The 16,823-nt window shown below is 43.4% G+C and overlaps 1 protein-coding gene across 1 annotated transcript in view; it reads right to left on the reverse strand.

Annotated features, from left to right (window-relative positions):
* Positions 1 to 344: 344 nt before the first annotated feature.
* LOC122452766 (antiviral innate immune response receptor RIG-I-like) overlaps positions 345 to 16,823 on the reverse strand; it is a 145,555-nt gene continuing 129,076 nt past the window's right edge. The window contains exons 15-16 of the mRNA XM_043486405.1: positions 2,509 to 3,057; positions 345 to 655 (exon numbers count right to left, since the gene is read on the reverse strand). Coding sequence (XP_043342340.1) covers positions 345 to 655; positions 2,509 to 3,057 — 860 coding nt within the window. The remainder of the gene's footprint in view (positions 656 to 2,508; positions 3,058 to 16,823) is intronic.

The following is a 16,823-nucleotide window of genomic DNA, read 5'->3' on the forward strand; positions in this document are numbered from 1 at the left end:
CCTGGAGAAGCACTTCCAGCTGGAGTTCTCCCATTGGATCAGTGACATTCCCTCTTCAAATAGAGGCTAGCGAGCACACCGCAGCTTGCTGTCTCGTCGTCCCTGCAGGAGGCTCGCATTTCCCGCCTCCTGCGAATTTCCTGTCCCAGGCTCCTGGAGAAGCGCTTCGAGATGGAGGTCTCCCATTGGATTAACGACATTCCCTCTTCAAATAGATGGTGGTGAGCAGACCGCAGCTTGCTGTCTTGTCGTCCCTGAAGGAGGCTCGCTTTTCCCGCCTCCTTTGAGTTTCCTGTCCCAGGCTCCTGGAAAATCGATTCTTAGAGTTTCTTTCTTAAGGGCAGTTACCCCTGAGCCTCAGCCACTAGGGAGTAGTTCCTGTTCAGAAGGAAAGTTACAGCCTCGTGCACACATCCCTTGCATCCCTTTTGCTCTGTAGGAGAGGTCTGGTGAGCCAGGGTCTCTCTGGAAGTTTCTGGGCTCTGATGGGAACACACCCTGTCTGTTAAACTGTATTCCTGACCTAGGGGCACCAGGGCGACTGATTCTCCCAAGTGGGCCTTCATGTTGTTCAGATTGGCAAGGGCATGATCATCCATGCAAGTGCCCTTTTCCAACCTCTCACAGAGCCAGCTTGGTTCCACCCATTGGCAGGCTGGAAGGAACAGGGGCAAAGCCCTTCCCCGGTGGGATTTGGGGCCTACTTCGAGAGGAAAGGCCCCTTTGAAGAGCTGAGCCCAGGAGGGCACCCACTCATGCCAAACACACTCCCGCTGCTTTCTTCCTCATTGGGAACACTGCTCTCAGCCAGCAATGTCTGTGCTAGGATTGCAAAGAAAACGGGATTTTCACGGCCCTCTCACTTGAAGTTTGGGGCTCTGAGCAGAGCTGGAGGTCTCCTGTTGTGTCAGCATCCTTCTGGTTTCAAATAGAGGCTGGCAAGCACACTGCAGCTTGCTGTCTCATCTTCCCTGCAGGAGGCTCGCATTTCCCGCCTCCTGCAAATTTCCTGTCCCAGGCTCCTGGAGAAGCACTTCGAGATGGAGGTCTCCCTTTGGATGAACGACCTTCTTGCTTCAAATATAGCCTGGCAAGCACACCACAGCTTGCTGTCTCTTCATCCCTGAAAGAGGCTCGCTTTTCCCGCATCCTGCGAATTTGCTGTCCCAGGTTCATGGAGAATCACTTCGAGCTGTAGGTCTCCCTTTAGATCAGTGACCTTCTTGCTTCAAATAGAGGCTGGCAAGCACCCCGCAGCTTGCTGTCTCTTAGTCCCTGAAGGAGGCTCTCCTTTCACGCATCCTGTGAATTCCCTGTCCCAGGCTCCTGGAAAAGCACTTCTAGCTTAAGGTCTCACATTGGATCAGCGACCCTCTTGCTTCAAATAGAGGCTGGCAAGCACAGTGCAGCTTGCTGTCTCTTTGTCCCTGAAGGAGGCTAGCTTTTCCCGCATCCTGCGAATTCCCTGTCCCAGGCTCCTGGAAAAGCACTTCTTAGAGTTCTTTTCTTAAGGGCAGTTATCCCTGAGCCTGGGATACTACGGAGTAGTTCCAGTCACAGAAGGAAAGGTACAGCCACGTGCACACAACCCTTGCATCCCTTTTCCTCTGTAAGAGAGGTCTAGTGTGCCAGGGTCTCTCTGGAAATTTCTAGGCTCTGATAGGAACACACCCTGTCTCTTAAACTGTATTCCCAACCTAGGGTTCCCAGGGCAACTGATTCTCCCGAGTGGGGCTTCAAGTGGTTCAGATTGGCAAGAGCATGAACATCCACCCAGCTCACCTTTTCCTACCTCTCACAGAGCCAGCTTGGTTCCACCCATTGGCAGGTTGGAAGGAAGAGGGAAAAAGCCCTTCCCCAGTAGGATTTGGGGCCTACTTTGAGAGGAAAGGCCCCTTTGAAGAGCTGAGCCCAGGAGGGCACCCACTCATGCCAAACACACTCCTGCTGCTTTCTTCCTCATTGTCAGTACTGCTCTCAGCTGGCAATGTCTGTGCTAGATTTGCAAAGAAATGGAATTTTCTCGCCCCTCTTACTTGAAATATGCCGTGCTGAGCAGAGCTGGAGGTCTCCCGCTGTATCAGCAATCTTCTGGCTTCAAATAGAGGCTGGCAAGCACACTGAAGCTTGCTGTCTCCTCATGCCTGAAGGAGGCTAGCTTTTCCCGCATGCTGCGAATTTCCTGTCCCAGGCTCTTGGAAAAGCACTTCTTAAAGTTCCTTTCTTAAAAGCAGTTATACCTGAGCCTGGGCCACTAGGGAGTACTTCCAGTCTCACAAGGAAAGGTACAGTCACGTGCACACATCCCTTGCATCCCTTTTCTCTGTAGGAGAGGTCTAGTGAGCCAGGGTCTCTCTGGAAATGTCTGGGCTCTGATGGGAACACACCCTGTCTGTTAAACTCTATTCCTGACCTAGGGGCCACAGGGCTACTGATTCTCCCGAATGGGCCTTCAAGTGTTTCAGATTGGCAAGAGCATGAACATCCACCCAACTGCTCTTTTCCTACCTTTCACAGAGCCAGTTGGTTCCACCCACTGGCAGCTGGAAGGAAGAGGGGCAAAGCCCTTCCCCAGTGGGATTTGGGGCCTACTTCCAGAGGAAATGCCCCTTGAAGGGCTGAGCCCAGGAGGGCACCCACTCATGCCAAACACACTCCCGCTGTTTTCTTCCACATTGGCAGTTCTGCTCTCAGCCGGCAATGTGCTTGGACTGGAAAGGAAATGGTATTTTCTCAGCCCTCTCACTGGAAATATGGCACACTGAGCAGAGCTGGAGGTCTCCTGCTGTATCAGCAGCGTTCTGGCTTCAAATGGAGCCTGGCAAGCACACCGCAGCTTGCTATCTCTTCTTCCTTGAAGGAGGCTCGCATTTCCCGCCTCCTGCGAATTTCCTGTCTCAGACTCCTGGAAATGTGCTTCTAGCTGGAGGTCTCCCATTGGATCAGCAACCTTCTTGCTTCTAATAGAACCTGGCAAGCACACCGCAGCTTGCTGTCTCTTCGTCCCTGAAGGAGGCTCACTTTTCCCGCATCCTGCAAATTTCTTGTCCCAGGCTCCTGGAAAAGCACTCTTAGAGTTCCTTTCTTAAGGGCAGTTATCCCTGAGCCTGGGATACTACGGAGTAGTTCCAGTCACAGAAGGAAAGGTACAGCCACGTGCAGACATCCCTTGCATCCCTTTTGCTCTGTAGGAGAGGTCTAGTGTGCCAGGGTCTCTCTGGAAATGTCTGGGCTCTGATGGGAACACACCCTGTCTGTTAACCTGTATTCCCAACCTAGGGGGCCCAGGGCAACTGATTCTCCCGAGTGGGTCTTCTAGTGGTTCAGATTGGCAAGAGCATGAACATCCACCCAACTGCTCTTTTCCTACCGCTCCTATCTTCAGAGGTGTCATCCAGGGAAAGGATCCTCTCCAGGGAAGTGAATTGCATGGGGAGGGGTCCTGCAAGCCCCAGTCCACATAGGCCCCACTTCCAGGCACCTGTGTTCCCTGTGCCTCTTGCTAATCTTACCCCTGCTCCTCCAGCCTCACAGCTCAGAGCACCTTCCTATCCAGAACATTCCTACTGGGGCCTCTCTGTCAGCTAAGCCTGCCATACCAGACACCACAGACCAGGGAGCTAAATGACAGAAATTGATTTCTCACTGTTCTGGAGGCAAGGCTGGTTTCTGGTGAGGCCTCTCTTCCCAGATTGCAGGCAGCCACCTTCTGCTGTGTCCTCACATGCCCTGTCCTCTGTGCATGAGCAAAGAGAGAGAGAGGGGGGTGGAGAGCTTTCCATGTCTTTTCCTCTTCTTATAAGGATGCCAGTCCTGTAGGGGCCCCACACTTATGACCTCATTTAACCTTAATCATCTCTCTTAAGACCCTGTCTCCCTATACAGTCACATTCGGAGCCAGGGTTTCAATACAGGCATTTGGGGAGGATACCATTTTAATTCATAACTGCTCTCGGGGTGTGTCCCCTGCCCAGCTGTATGCCAGTGACCGCCAGAAGATTCAAGGCCCTCAGAGAGACTGGGAACAGATCCAGTGCATCCCGGGTGTCCTGTCTGCCCTCCCTAGAGTCCAGAAACCCTGAACCAGCCTCCCTTTAGAGGGATGGAATTCATTGACTCTGAGGACCCTTAGTCCCCAATTCTCCTCTCCCCACCAATCCTCCACTACTGTGCTGACCCCGTGCCTGTGAACACCTCTGATGACTCCAACAGGAGCTAGGGTTCCCATGAGAGATGCGAGACTTGTTATGGTCCTTGCGAGGGCAAGACCCTGAAAGAAAAGGGGCCTTGGAATCTGCATCCCACCTCCAATGCTCCAGAGCAGGTCCAAGAGCCCCATGAGGTCCATTCCCGGACCTCTGGGCCTAGGTCCTCTCCTGAGAGTTCCTTTCTGTGTCCCCCAAGGCTCTTGTGCAGACAGAGACCATTACTTCCTTTCAGAAAGAACTCTTTGAAGAAGGAGGACTTTAGAAGGAGATGTTTCGCAGCAGAGATTTCCAACCAGCCCCTGGTGTGGGATTTTTATCATTGATTTTATTGATAAACAGAGAACACAGCTTGACAGAAAACAAGAAAGGGCTATTATAAATACATGAAGATGGAGCAGAGCCTGTTTTCTGGAGGGAGTGGGGCTAGCAGACTTGCCCTGAGATGCCCCTCCCTGCTGCCTGCCTGGGCCTGGGCCCTGCCTGGGGAGGGGTGGGGAGAGGTGTTGGGGCCCCTGACACGTGGTGGTAACCTCCTTTAGTGGCCTCACCTGCCTCCCTGTGTGGGGTCCTGGGTCTGCTGCTCTGGGCTCTGCCAGAGCAGAGATGATGTCAGCACTGGAATCCAGACACAAGGAGTGTGCTTAGGGAGGGGTGGTTCAACCCCAGCAGGAGAGGGGACGCAGCAGAGGGTCCCAGGAGGGCTGGATGGGGTGGGGTGGGGAACTGATGCTCAGGGGAGGCCCCCTACCATGGGAGCCAAGCCTTAGTGGAGACACAGTCATCACCCCAGGGGGAGGCTGGGGTGGGGCCACCCCTACTCTGCACCTCACAGCTCTGCCCATTCCCAGGTAAATGGACCCAATTAGTTTGGTGGAGGAGGCTTCACTGGATTCTAGGGTGTGAATCGGGCTGTGAGCAGGAGAGAATGTCTGGGGTACACCAAGGCCTGTAAGCACCAGCACCTCCTGCCTGACTGCCCAAGCAGGGCTCCCCAGGGCTGCAGAGCAAGTCAACAACAGTGTAGATTCCCACTTCCCAGGACCAGGGGAGACAGCAGTGTAGGCCAGCAGTTCAGGTGGTTGTCTGTATTTTCTGGGCTACGAGATTGCTGTGAGAGGAAGGCCTTTCAGAGGGCATTCAGTCTGGCCCCAAGTGGGGAAGGACACCAACTTAGACAGGCTCTCAGTGTGGTGGGCCAAGTCTCAGACCAGGCTCTCCTGGCCTGGTTGTCCCCCTGAATAAAAAATGAGGTGACACCAAGGCTGGCAGGCAGCTGGGAGCTGAATCCCACACAGATTCTCCTGGATCCAGGGAGGGACAGAGCCCTGAGTAACAGAGATGCCTGGAGGCAGTCTCTTAAGTACTTTCTTGAAGCTTCATGTCCCATGTTCACGTTACTTTGGCCTGAGTGACGTTGTTTAGCTTTCTTTTTGTGAGGAAAAACCCATGGAATTTACTTCCTTTTTATATTTCCACTGGGCTGCAGCCTACACCTTAAATGTATGTCAGGATAAAGTGGGTCAGGGGACATGCTGAGTGACCACATCTCCAAGTGGTCCAGTAGGAGCATGCCCAAACTCTGTTGGCCCATTTGAGAATGGGACAGGTGCTGACTGGCTTCATGATGGTCATTCAGGCTCTGTTGAGAGGCTCCCATGGGCTCCAAAGAGATCAGGGCTGCTATGTAATTACACAGCCACAAGGCAAGAGCTGCCACCTATCTGCACAAGCTAATGCTCAGAGAAGCTCACCCATGTGGCCATCTTTCCCTCCAGGTAATGGGGTCATAGCTTTCCAAGGGAATCTGGCTTTTTAGGGAGTTGGGGATTCTGACTTTGATCTTTCAGCTCTAGTACCTTATCTGCCCATTTTCTGATTAGTTTTTGTCTGACAGGAGTGTTGGGTCCAGCGTTCAGCCCCAGGCTCTTAAGGTTGGAAAGGTCATATCCCAGATTTCCTACAGAATATTTGATCATGATGGAAGAACCATGAAACTTTCAGTTAAAATTGGCTGAAGGAGCATATAATTTATTTTCACTCTCTCCCCAAATCCTACCAAAATGATCATGAAAGAAAGAGAACTCTGAAAGCTAAAAAGACAAATAAACAAGAGGGTCCATCAAAACACACAGGAAGAGACAACCGAACAACTGATGTCAACACACTTGTGGGAACATGGAAAGCAGATAGTTTGGTAGAAACAGCACTGAGTCCCATGGAGGGAAATGAATGAGAAGCAGTGACTGAGCCCCAGAGTCAGGCCCCAAGACCCCCACCACACGCCTGCAAGAGGTGGGAGGAGTGTTCACAGGAAAAGTGATCCAGAAAGGTCCTGGTATTGGAAACATCAAGTATTAGTATTGGGATTGTAAACTGATATAGCCACAATGGGGAGAAGTATGGAGTTTCCTTAAAAACTAAAAACTGAACTACCATATGACCTAGCAACCCCACTACTGGGCATATATCCTGAAAAAACCACAATTCAAGAAGACACATGTATCGCAATGTTCATTGCAGCACTATTTACCACAGCCAGGACATGGAAATAACTTAAATGTCCACCAATAGAGGAATGGATGAAGAAGATGCGGTACATATATACAGTGGAATATTACTCAGCTATAAAAAAAGAATACAATTGGGTCATTCATAGAGACGTGAATGGACCTGTGTCTGTCATAGAGAGAGAAGAAAGTCAGAAAGAGAAAACCAAATAGCCTATGTTAACACATATATATGGAATCTAGAAAAAAAGGTACAGATTTGTAGCATGAAAAGGTGTGAAAAAGCGAGGAGCATTGAAAGGTGAAAAATGCAGGAGGATGAAAAAGGTGTGGAAAAATGCGAGGGCCAAAAAAAAAAAAAAAAAAAATGAAAGACAGCAAGCATGAAAAGTGTGAAAAAGCGAGGAGCCTAGCAAAAAAAAAAAAAAAAATAAGACCAGGAACAAAAAGTATGTTGACAAATGCCGAGGAGCAAAAAAAAAAAAAAAAGAAAACAAAGACAAGACCACAAGGGATTGAAAAGTGTTTGAAAAATTCGAGGAGCAGCAAAAAAAAAAAAAAAAAGACCAGGAGCATGAAAAGTTCGTGTTGAAAATTGCGAGGAGCAAAAAAAAAAAAAAAGAAAAAAAAAAAAAAAAAAAAAAAAAAAAAAAACAGAAAATACCGGGAGCAAAAAAAAAAATGAAAAACAGAAAAATACAAGGACCAAAGAATATGGGGAAAATAGAGGAGCATCAAAAAGTGTGAAAATACGAGAGGAGCAAGAAAAGTGTGAAAAATCCAGACCGGAAAAGGGGAGATAATACGAAGAGAAGCAAAAAAAAAAAAAAAAAAATATACAGAAAAATTACGAGGAACAGAAAAAGTGGGGGAAAATAACGAGGAGAGCATCAAAAGCCTGTGAAAATACGAGCAGCAAGAATGAGTGTGAAAAACAGGAGAGGAAAAAACGGAGGAAAATACGCAGGAGCAAAAAAAAAAATAAAAAAAAAACCAGAACATAATACCAGAGCAGAGATATAGGAAAATAAGAGAAGCATCAAAAGTGTGAAAATGCGAGGAGCAAGAAGAGTGTGAAAAATCCCAGGAGCAGGAAAATGGGAGAAAATTAGGAGGAGAAAAAAAAAAAAAGACGAGGAACATGAAAAGGTTTGAAAAATGCGAGGAGCATGAAAAGGTGTGAAAAATTCGAGGAAAATGAAAAGGTGTGAAAAATGCGAAGAGCAAACAAAAAATAAAAAAAGACGAGGACCATGAAAAGGTGTGAAAAATGCAACGAGCATTAAAAGTGTGAAAAATGCACGGAGCATGAAAAGATGTGAAAAATGCAAGGAACAGGAAAAGGTGTGAAAAATATGAGGAGCATGAAAAGGTGTGAAAATTTTGCGGAGCATGAAAAGGTGTCAAAAATTCTAGGAGCATGAAATGGTGTGAAAAATACGAGGAACATGAATAGCTGTGAAAAATGCGAGGAGCAAAAGAAAAAAAAAGGCGAGGAGCATGAAAATTGTGAAAAATTCGAGGAGCATGAAAAGGTGTGAAAATTGCGAGGAGCATGAAAAGATGTGAAAAATGCGAGGAGCATGAAAAGGTGTGAAAAATTTGAGGAACATGAAAAGGTGTGGAAAAATACCAGGATAATGAAAAGGTGTGAAAAATGCAAGGAGCAAAAAAAAAAAAAAGGCGAGGAGCATGAAAAGGTGTGAAAAATGCGAGCAGCATGAAAAGCTGTGAAAAGTACGAAGAGCATGAAAAGCTGTGAAAAATGCGAGGGGAAAAAAAAAATGACGAGGAGCATGAAAAGGTGTGAAAAAGGCGAGCAGCATGAAAAGTTGTGAAAAATTCGAGAAACATGAAAAGGTATGAAAATTCGAGGAGCATGAAAAGGTGTGAAAATTGCAAGGAGCATGAAAAGGAGTGAAAAATGCAAGGAGCAAAAAAAAAAGGACGAGGAGCATGAAAATGTATGAAAAATTCGTGAGCATGAAAAGGAGTGAAAAATGCGAGGAGCATGAAAAGGTGTGAAAGATGCGAGGAGCATGAAAAGGAGTGAAAAATGCAAGGAGCATGAAAAGGAGTGAAAAATGCGAGGAGCATGAAAAGGTGTGAAAAATGCGAGGAGCAAAAAAAAAAAAGACGAGGAGCATGAAAAGTTGTGAAAAATACGAGGAGCATGAAAAGGTGTGAAACTGCGAGGAGCATGAAAAGGTGTGAAAAATTCGAGGAACATGAAAAGGTGTGAAACATTCGAGGAGCATGAAAATGTGTGAAAATTGCAAGTAGCATGAAAAGGTGTGAAAAATGCAAGGAGCATGAAAAGGAGTGAAAAATGCGAGGGGCAAAAAAAAATCACGAGGAGCATGAAAATGTGTGAAACATTCATGAGCATGAAAATGTTTGAAAAATACGAGGAGCATGAAGAGGTGTGAAAAATGAAAGGACCATGAAAAGGAGTGAAAAATGCGAGGAGCAAAAAAAAAAAAGACGAGGACATTGAAAAGGTGTGAAAAATTCGAGGAGCATGAAAAGGGTGAAAAATGCGAGGAGCATGAAAAGGTGTGAAAAATTCGAGGAACATGAAAAGGTGTGAAACATTCGAGGAGCATGAAAAGGGGTGAAAATTGCAAGTAGCATGAAAAGGTGTGAAAAATGCAAGGAGAATGAAAAGGAATGAAAAATGCGAGGAGCAAAAAAAAAATGACGAGGAGCATGAAAATGTGTGAAAAATTCATGAGCATGAAAATGTTTGAAAAATATGAGGAGCATGAAGAGGTGTGAAAAATGCAAGGAGCATGAAAAGGAGTGAAAAATGCGAGGAGCAAAAAAAAAAAAAGACGAAGAGCAAGAAAAGTTGTGAAAAACGCGAGGAGCATGACAAGGTGTGAAAAATGCGAGGAGCATGAAAAGGTGTGAAAAATTCGAGGAACATGAAAAGGTGGGGAAAAATACCAGGATAATGAAAAGGTGTGAAAAATGCAAGGAGCAAAAAAAAAAAAAAGGCGAGGAGCATGAAAAGGTGTGAAAAATGCGAGCAGCATGAAAAGCTGTGAAAAGTACGAAGAGCATGAAAAGCTGTGAAAAATGCGAGGAGCAAAAAAAAAATGACGAGGAGCATGAAAAGGTGTGAAAAAGGTGAGCAGCATGAAAAGGTGTGAAAAATGCGAAGAGCAAAAAAAAAAGACGAGGAGCATGAAAAGGTGTGAGAAATGCGAGGAGCATGAAAAGTTGTGAAAAATTCGAGAAACATGAAAAGGTATGAAAATTCGAGGAGCATGAAAAGGTGTGAAAATTGCAAGGAGCATGAAAAGTTGTGAAAAATGCAAGGAGCAAAAAAAAAATGACGAGGAGCATGAAAATGTATGAAAAATTCGTGAGCATGAAGAGGAGTGAAAAATGCGAGGAGCATGAAAAGGTGTGAAAGATGCGAGGAGCATGAAAAGGTGTAAAAAATGCAACGAGCATGAAAAGGTGTGAAAAATGCGAGGAGCATGAAAAGGTGTGAAAAAAGCGAGGAGAAAAAAAAAGACGAGGAGCATAAAAAGTGTGAAAAATTCGTGAGCATGAAAAGGTGTGAAAAATGCAAGGAGCAAGAAAAGGTGTGAAAAATGTGAGGAGCAAAAAAAAAAAAAACGAGGAGAATGAAAAGTGTGAAAACACGAGGAGCAGGAAAAGGGGAGAAAAATACAAGGAGCAAAAACAAAAAAACAGAAATATACGAGGAGCAGGAAAGTGGGGAAAATAAGAGGAGCATCAAAAGTGTGAAAATACGAGGAGCAAGAAAAGTGTGAAAAATACCAGGAGCCGGAAAAGGGGAGAAAAATACGAGAAGCAAAAAAAAAAATTACAGAAAAATACGAGGAACAGAAAAGTGGGGAAAATAAGAGGAGCATCAAAAGTGTGAAAATACGAGCAGCAAGAAGAGTGTTTAAAACAGGAGGAGGAGAAAAAACGGGGAAAAATACGAGGAGCAAAAAAAAAAAAAAAACAGAAAAATACCAGGAGCAGAGAAGTAGGGAAAATAAGAGAAGCATCAAAAGTGTGAAAATGCAAGGAGCAAGAAAAGTGTGAAAAATCCCAGGAGCAGGAAAATGGGAGAAAAATAAACGGAGCAAAAAAAAAAAAGACAAGGAACATGAAAAGGTTTGAAAAATGCGAGGAGCATGAAAAGGTGTGAAAAATACGAGGAAAATGAAAAGGTGTGAAAAATGCGAAGAGCAAACAAAAAATAAAAAAAGACGAGGACCATGAAAAGGTGTGAAAAATGCAACGAGCATTAAAAGTGTGAAAAATGCACGGAGCATGAAAAGATGTGAAAAATGCAAGGAACAGGAAAAGGTGTGAAAAATATGAGGAGCATGAAAAGGTGTGAAAATTTTGCGGAGCATGAAAAGGTGTCAAAAATTCTAGGAGCATGAAATGGTGTGAAAAATACGAGGAACATGAATAGCTGTGAAAAATGCGAGGAGCAAAAGAAAAAAAAAGGCGAGGAGCATGAAAATTGTGAAAAGTTCGAGGAGCATGAAAAGGTGTGAAAATTGTGAGGAGCATGAAAAGATGTGAAAAATGCGAGGAGCATGAAAAGGTGTGAAAAATTCGAGGAACATGAAAAGGTGTGGAAAAATACCAGGATAATGAAAAGGTGTGAAAAATGCAAGGAGCAAAAAAAAAAAAAAGGCGAGGAGCATGAAAAGGTGTGAAAAATGCGAGCAGCATGAAAAGCTGTGAAAAGTACGAAGAGCATGAAAAGCTGTGAAAAATGCGAGGAGCAAAAAAAAAATGACGAGGAGCATGAAAAGGTGTGAAAAAGGCGAGAAGCATGAAAAGGTGTGAAAAATGCGAAGAGCAAACAAAAAAAAGACGAGGAGCATGAAAAGGTGTGAGAAATGCGAGGAGCATGAAAAGTTGTGAAAAATTCGAGAAACATGAAAAGGTATGAAAATTCGAGGAGCATGAAAAGGTGTGAAAATTGCAAGGAGCATGAAAAGGTGTGAAAAATGCAAGGAGCAAAAAAAAAAATGACGAGGAGCATGAAAATGTATGAAAAATTCGTGAGCATGAAAAGGAGTGAAAAATGCGAGGAGCATGAAAAGGTGTGAAAGATGCGAGGAGCATGAAAAGGTGTGAAAAATGCAAGGAGCATGAAAAGGTGTGAAAAACGCGAGGAGCATGAAAAGGTGTGAAAAATGCAAGGAGCAAAAAAGAAAAAGCTGAGGAGCATGAAAAGTTGTGAAAAATGCGAGGAGCATGAAAAACTGTGAAAAAAACGAGGAGCATGAAAAGCTGTGAAAAATGCGAGGAGCAAAAAAAAAAAATGACGAGGACCATGAAAAGATGTGAAAAAGGCGAGAGGCATGAAAAGGTGTGAAAAATACCAGGATCATGAAGGTGTGAAAAATGCAAGGAGCAAAAAAAAAAAACAAGACGAGGAGCATGAAAAGGTGTGAAAAATGCGAGCAGCATGAAAAGGTGTGAAAAAGGCGAGGAGCATGAAAAGGTGTGAAAAATGCGAAGAGCAAAAAAAAAAAAAGACGAGGAGCATGAAAAGGTGTCAAAAATGCGAGGAGCATGAAAAGGTGTGAAAATGCGAGGAGCATGAAAAGGTGTGGAAAAGGCGAGGAGAATGAAAAAGTGTGAAAATTGCAAGGAGCATGAAAAGGTGTGAAAATTGCGAGGAGCATGAAAAGGTGTGAAAAATTCGAGGAAAATGAAAAGGTGTGAAAAATGCGAAGAGCAAACAAAAAATAAAAAAAAGACAAGGGGCATGAAAACGTGTGAAAAATGCAACGAGCATGAAAAGTGTGAAAAATGCAAGGAGCATGAAAAGGTGTGAAAAATGAAAGGAACAGGAAAAGGTGTGAAAAATGCGAGGAGCATGAAAAGGTGTGAAAAATGCGAGGAGCATGAAAAGGTGTGAAATATGCGAGGAGTAAAAACAAAAAAGATGAGGAGCATGAAAAGGTGTGAAAAAGGCGAGGAGCATGAGGTGTTGTGAAAAATACGAGGAGCATGAAAAGGTGTCAAAATTTCTAGGAGCATGAAAAGGTGTGAAAAATGCAAGGAGCATGAGAAGGTGTGAAATATGCGAGGAGTAAAAAAAAAAAAGATGAGGAGCATGAAAAGGTGTGAAAAAGGCGAGAGGCATGAAAAGTTGTGAAAAATACGAGGAGCATGAAAAGGTGTCAAAATTTCTAGGAGCATGAAAAGGTGTGAAAAATGCAAGGAGCAGGAAGGTGTGAAAAATGCGAGGAGCATGAAAAGGTGTGAAAATTGCGAGGAACATGAAAAGGTGTGAAAAATACGAGGGTTATGAAAAGGTGTGAAAATTAGTGAAAAATGCGTAGGACAAAAAAAAAAAAAAAATACACCGCAGGACCATGAAAACGGTTGTAAAAAATTCGAGGAGCATTGAAAAGGTTGTGACAAATGCGAGGAGCCAAAAAAAAAAAAATGCGAGGAGCATGAAAAGTTGTGAAAAATGTGAGGAGCATGAAGAGGTGTGAAAAAAGCGAGGAGCATGAAAAGGTGTGAAAAATTCGAGGAACATGAAAAGGTGTGAAAAATACGAGGAGCATGAAAAGGTGTGAAAATTTCAAGAAGCATGAAAAGGTGTCAAATATTGGAAGAGCATGAAATGGTGTGAAAAATGCGAGGAGCATGAAAAGGTGTGAAAAATGCGAGGAGCATGAAAAGGTGTGAAAAATGCGAGGAGCAAGAAAAAAAAATCCGAGGAGCATGAAAAGGAGTGAAAAATGCGAGAAACATGAAAAGGTGTGAAAAATGCGAGGAGCATGAAAAGCTGTGAAAAATACGAGGAGCATGAAAAGGTGTGAAAAATGCGAGGAGCATGAAAAGGTGTGAAAAATGCGAGGAGCAAGAAAAAAAAATCCGAGGAGCATGAAAAGGTGTGAAAAATGCGAGAAACATGAAAAGGTGTGAAAAATGCGAGGAGCATGAAAAGGTGTGAAAAATGCGAGGAGCATGAAAAGGTGTGAAAAATGCGAGGAGCATGAAAAGGTGTGAAAAATGCGAGGAGCAAGAAAAAAAAATCCGAGGAGCATGAAAAGATGTGAAAAATGCGAGAAACATGAAAAGGTGTGAAAAATGCGAGGAGCATGAAATGGTGTGAAAAATACGAGGAGCATGAAAAGGTGTGAAAAATGCGAGGAGCATGAAAAGGTGTGAAAAATGCAAGGAGCATGAAAAGGAGTGAAAAATGCGAGGAGCAAAAAGAAAAAAAACACGAGGACCATGAAAAGGTGTAAAAAATTCGAGGAGCATGAAAAGGTGTGAAAAATGCGAGGAGCAAAAAAAAAAAAGACGGGAAGCATGAAAAGTTGTGTAAAATGCGAGGAGCATGAAAAGGTGTGAATAATGCGAGGAGCATGAAAAGGTGTGAAAAATGCGAGGAATAGAAAAGGTGTGAAAAATGCGAGGAACATGAAAAGGTGTGAAAAATGCGAGGAGCATGAAAAGGTGTGAAAATGCGAAGAGCAAAAAAAAAACAAAAAAGACAAGGAGCATGAAATGGTGTAAAAAATGCGAGGAGCAAGAAAAAAAAATACAAGGAGTAAGAAAAGGTGAGAAAAATGCGAGGAACATAAAAAGGTGTGAAAAATGCGAGGAACTAGAAAAGGTGTGAAAAATACGAGGAGCATGAAAACGTGTGAAAATTTCGAGGAGCATGAAAAGCTGTCAAAAATTCTGGGAGCATGAAATGTTGTGAAAAATACGTGGAACATGAATAGCTGTGAAAAATGCGAGCAGCAAAAAAAAAAAAAAAAAAGACGAGGAGCATGAAAATTTTGAAAATTTCAAGGAGCATGAAAAGGTGTGAAAATTGCGAGAAGCATGAAAAGATGTGAAAATGCGAGGAGCATGAAAAGGTGTGAAAAATTCGAGGAACATGAAAAGGTGTGAAAAATACGAGGAGCATGAAAAGGTGTGAAAATGTCAAGGAGCATGAAAAGGTGTCAAATAATGGAAGAGCATGAAAAGGTTTGAAAAATGAGAGAAGCATGAAAAGGTGTGAAAAACGCGAGGAGCATGAAAAGGTGTGAAAAATGCGAGGAGCAAGAAAAAAAAATCCGAGGAGCATGAAAAGTTGAAAAATGCGAGAAACATGAAAAGGAGTGAAAAATGTGAGGAGCATGAAGAAGGTGTTGAAAAATACGAGGAGCATGAAAGGTTATGTGAAAAATCGACGGGCATGAAAAGGTCGTGAAAAATGCGAGGAGCATTGAAAAGTGTGTGAAAAATGTGAGGAGCCAAAAAAAAAAAAAAACATCCACGAGAGCTGAAAAGGTTGCTGAAAAAATCCGAGGAGCGTGAAATGAGTGTGAAAAATCGCGAGGAGCAAAACAGGTGTTGAAAAAAGCAAAGCAAGCATGAAAAGAGTGAAACATGCGCTAGGAGCAAAAAAAAAAAAAAAACGAGGACCATTGAAAAGTGCTCAAAAATTCGAGGAGCATGAAAAGGGGTGAAAAATGCGAGGAGCAAAAAAAAAAAAAAGACGAGGACCATGAAAAGGTGTAAAAAATTCGAGGAGCATGAAAAGGTGTGAAAAATGCAAGGAGCAAGAAAAGGTGTGATAAATGTGAGGAGCAAAAAAAAATACGAGGAGCATGAAAAGTGTGAAAAACACGAGGAGCAGGAAAAGGGGAGAAAAATACGAGGAGCAAAAAAAAAAAAAAAACAGAGCAATACGAGGAGCAGAAAAGTGGGGAAAATAAGAGAAGCATCAAAAGTGTGAAAATGAGAGGAGCAAGAAAAGTGTGAAAAATCCCAGGAGCCGGAAAAGGGGAGAAAAATACGAGGGGCAAAAAAAACACAAAAAACAGAAAAATACGAGGAGCAGAAAAGTGGGGAAAATAAAGGAAGCATCAAAAGTGTGAAAATGCGAGGAGCAAGAAAAGTGTGAAAAACAGGAGGAGGAGAAAAAAGGGAGAAAAATACGAGGGGCAAAAAAAACACAAAAAACAGAAAAATACGAGGAGCAGAAAAGTGGGGAAAATAAAGGAAGCATCAAAAGTGTGAAAATGCGAGGAGCAAGAAAAGTGTGAAAAATCTCAGGAGCAGGAAAATGGGAGAAAAATAAGAGGAGCAAAAAAAAAAAAAGACGAGGAACATGAAAAGGTTTGAAAAATGCGAGGATCATGAAAAGGTGTGAAAAATTCGAGGAACATGAAAAGGTGTGAAAAATGTGAAGAGACAAAAAAAAAAAGATGAGGAGCATGAAAAGGTGTGAAAAATGCAACGAGCATGAAAACGTGTGAAAAATGCAAGGAGCATGAAAAGATATGAAAAATGTGAGGAACAGGAAAAGGTGTGAAAAATATGAGGAGTATGAAAAGGTGTGAAAATTTCGAGGAGCATGAAAAGGTGTCAAAAATTCTAGGAGCATGAAATGGTGTGAAAAATACGAGGAACATGAATAGCTGTGAAAAATGCGAGGAGCAAAAAAAAAAAAAAAGACGAGGAGCATGAAAATTGGGAAAAATTCGAGGAGCATGAAAAGTTGTGAAAAATTCGAGGAAAATGAAAAGTTGTGAAAAATGCGAGGAGCATGAAAAGATGAGAAACCTGCGAGGAGCAAGAAAAAAGAAATCCGAGGACCAAGAAAAGGTGAGAAATATGCGAGGAACATAAAAAGGTGTGAAAAATGCGAGGAACTTGAAAAGGTGTGAAAAATACGAGGAGCATGAAAATGTGTGAAAATTTCGAGGTAAATGAAAAGCTGGCAAAAATTCTAGGAGCATAAAAAGGTGTGAAAAATGCGAGGAGCATGAAAAGTTGTGAAAAATGCGAGGAGCATGAAACAGTGTGAAATATGCGAGGAACATGAAAAGGTGTGAAAAATGCGAGGAGCAAAAGAAACAAAAATGACGAGGAGCATGAAAAGTGTGAAAAACACGAGGAGCAGGAATAGGGGAGAAAAATACGAGGAGCAAAAAAAAAAAACAGAGCAATACGAGGAGCAGAAAAGTGGGAAAATAAGAGAAGCATCAAAAGTGTGAAAATGCGAGGAGCAAGAAAAGTGTGAAAAATCCCAGGAGCAGGAAAATGGGAGAAAAATGTGAGGAGCAAAAAAAAAAAAAATACGAGGAGCATG

Source organism: Cervus canadensis, chromosome 14, assembly GCF_019320065.1.
Source record: "Cervus canadensis isolate Bull #8, Minnesota chromosome 14, ASM1932006v1, whole genome shotgun sequence".
Taxonomy (NCBI): Eukaryota; Metazoa; Chordata; class Mammalia; order Artiodactyla; family Cervidae; genus Cervus; species Cervus canadensis.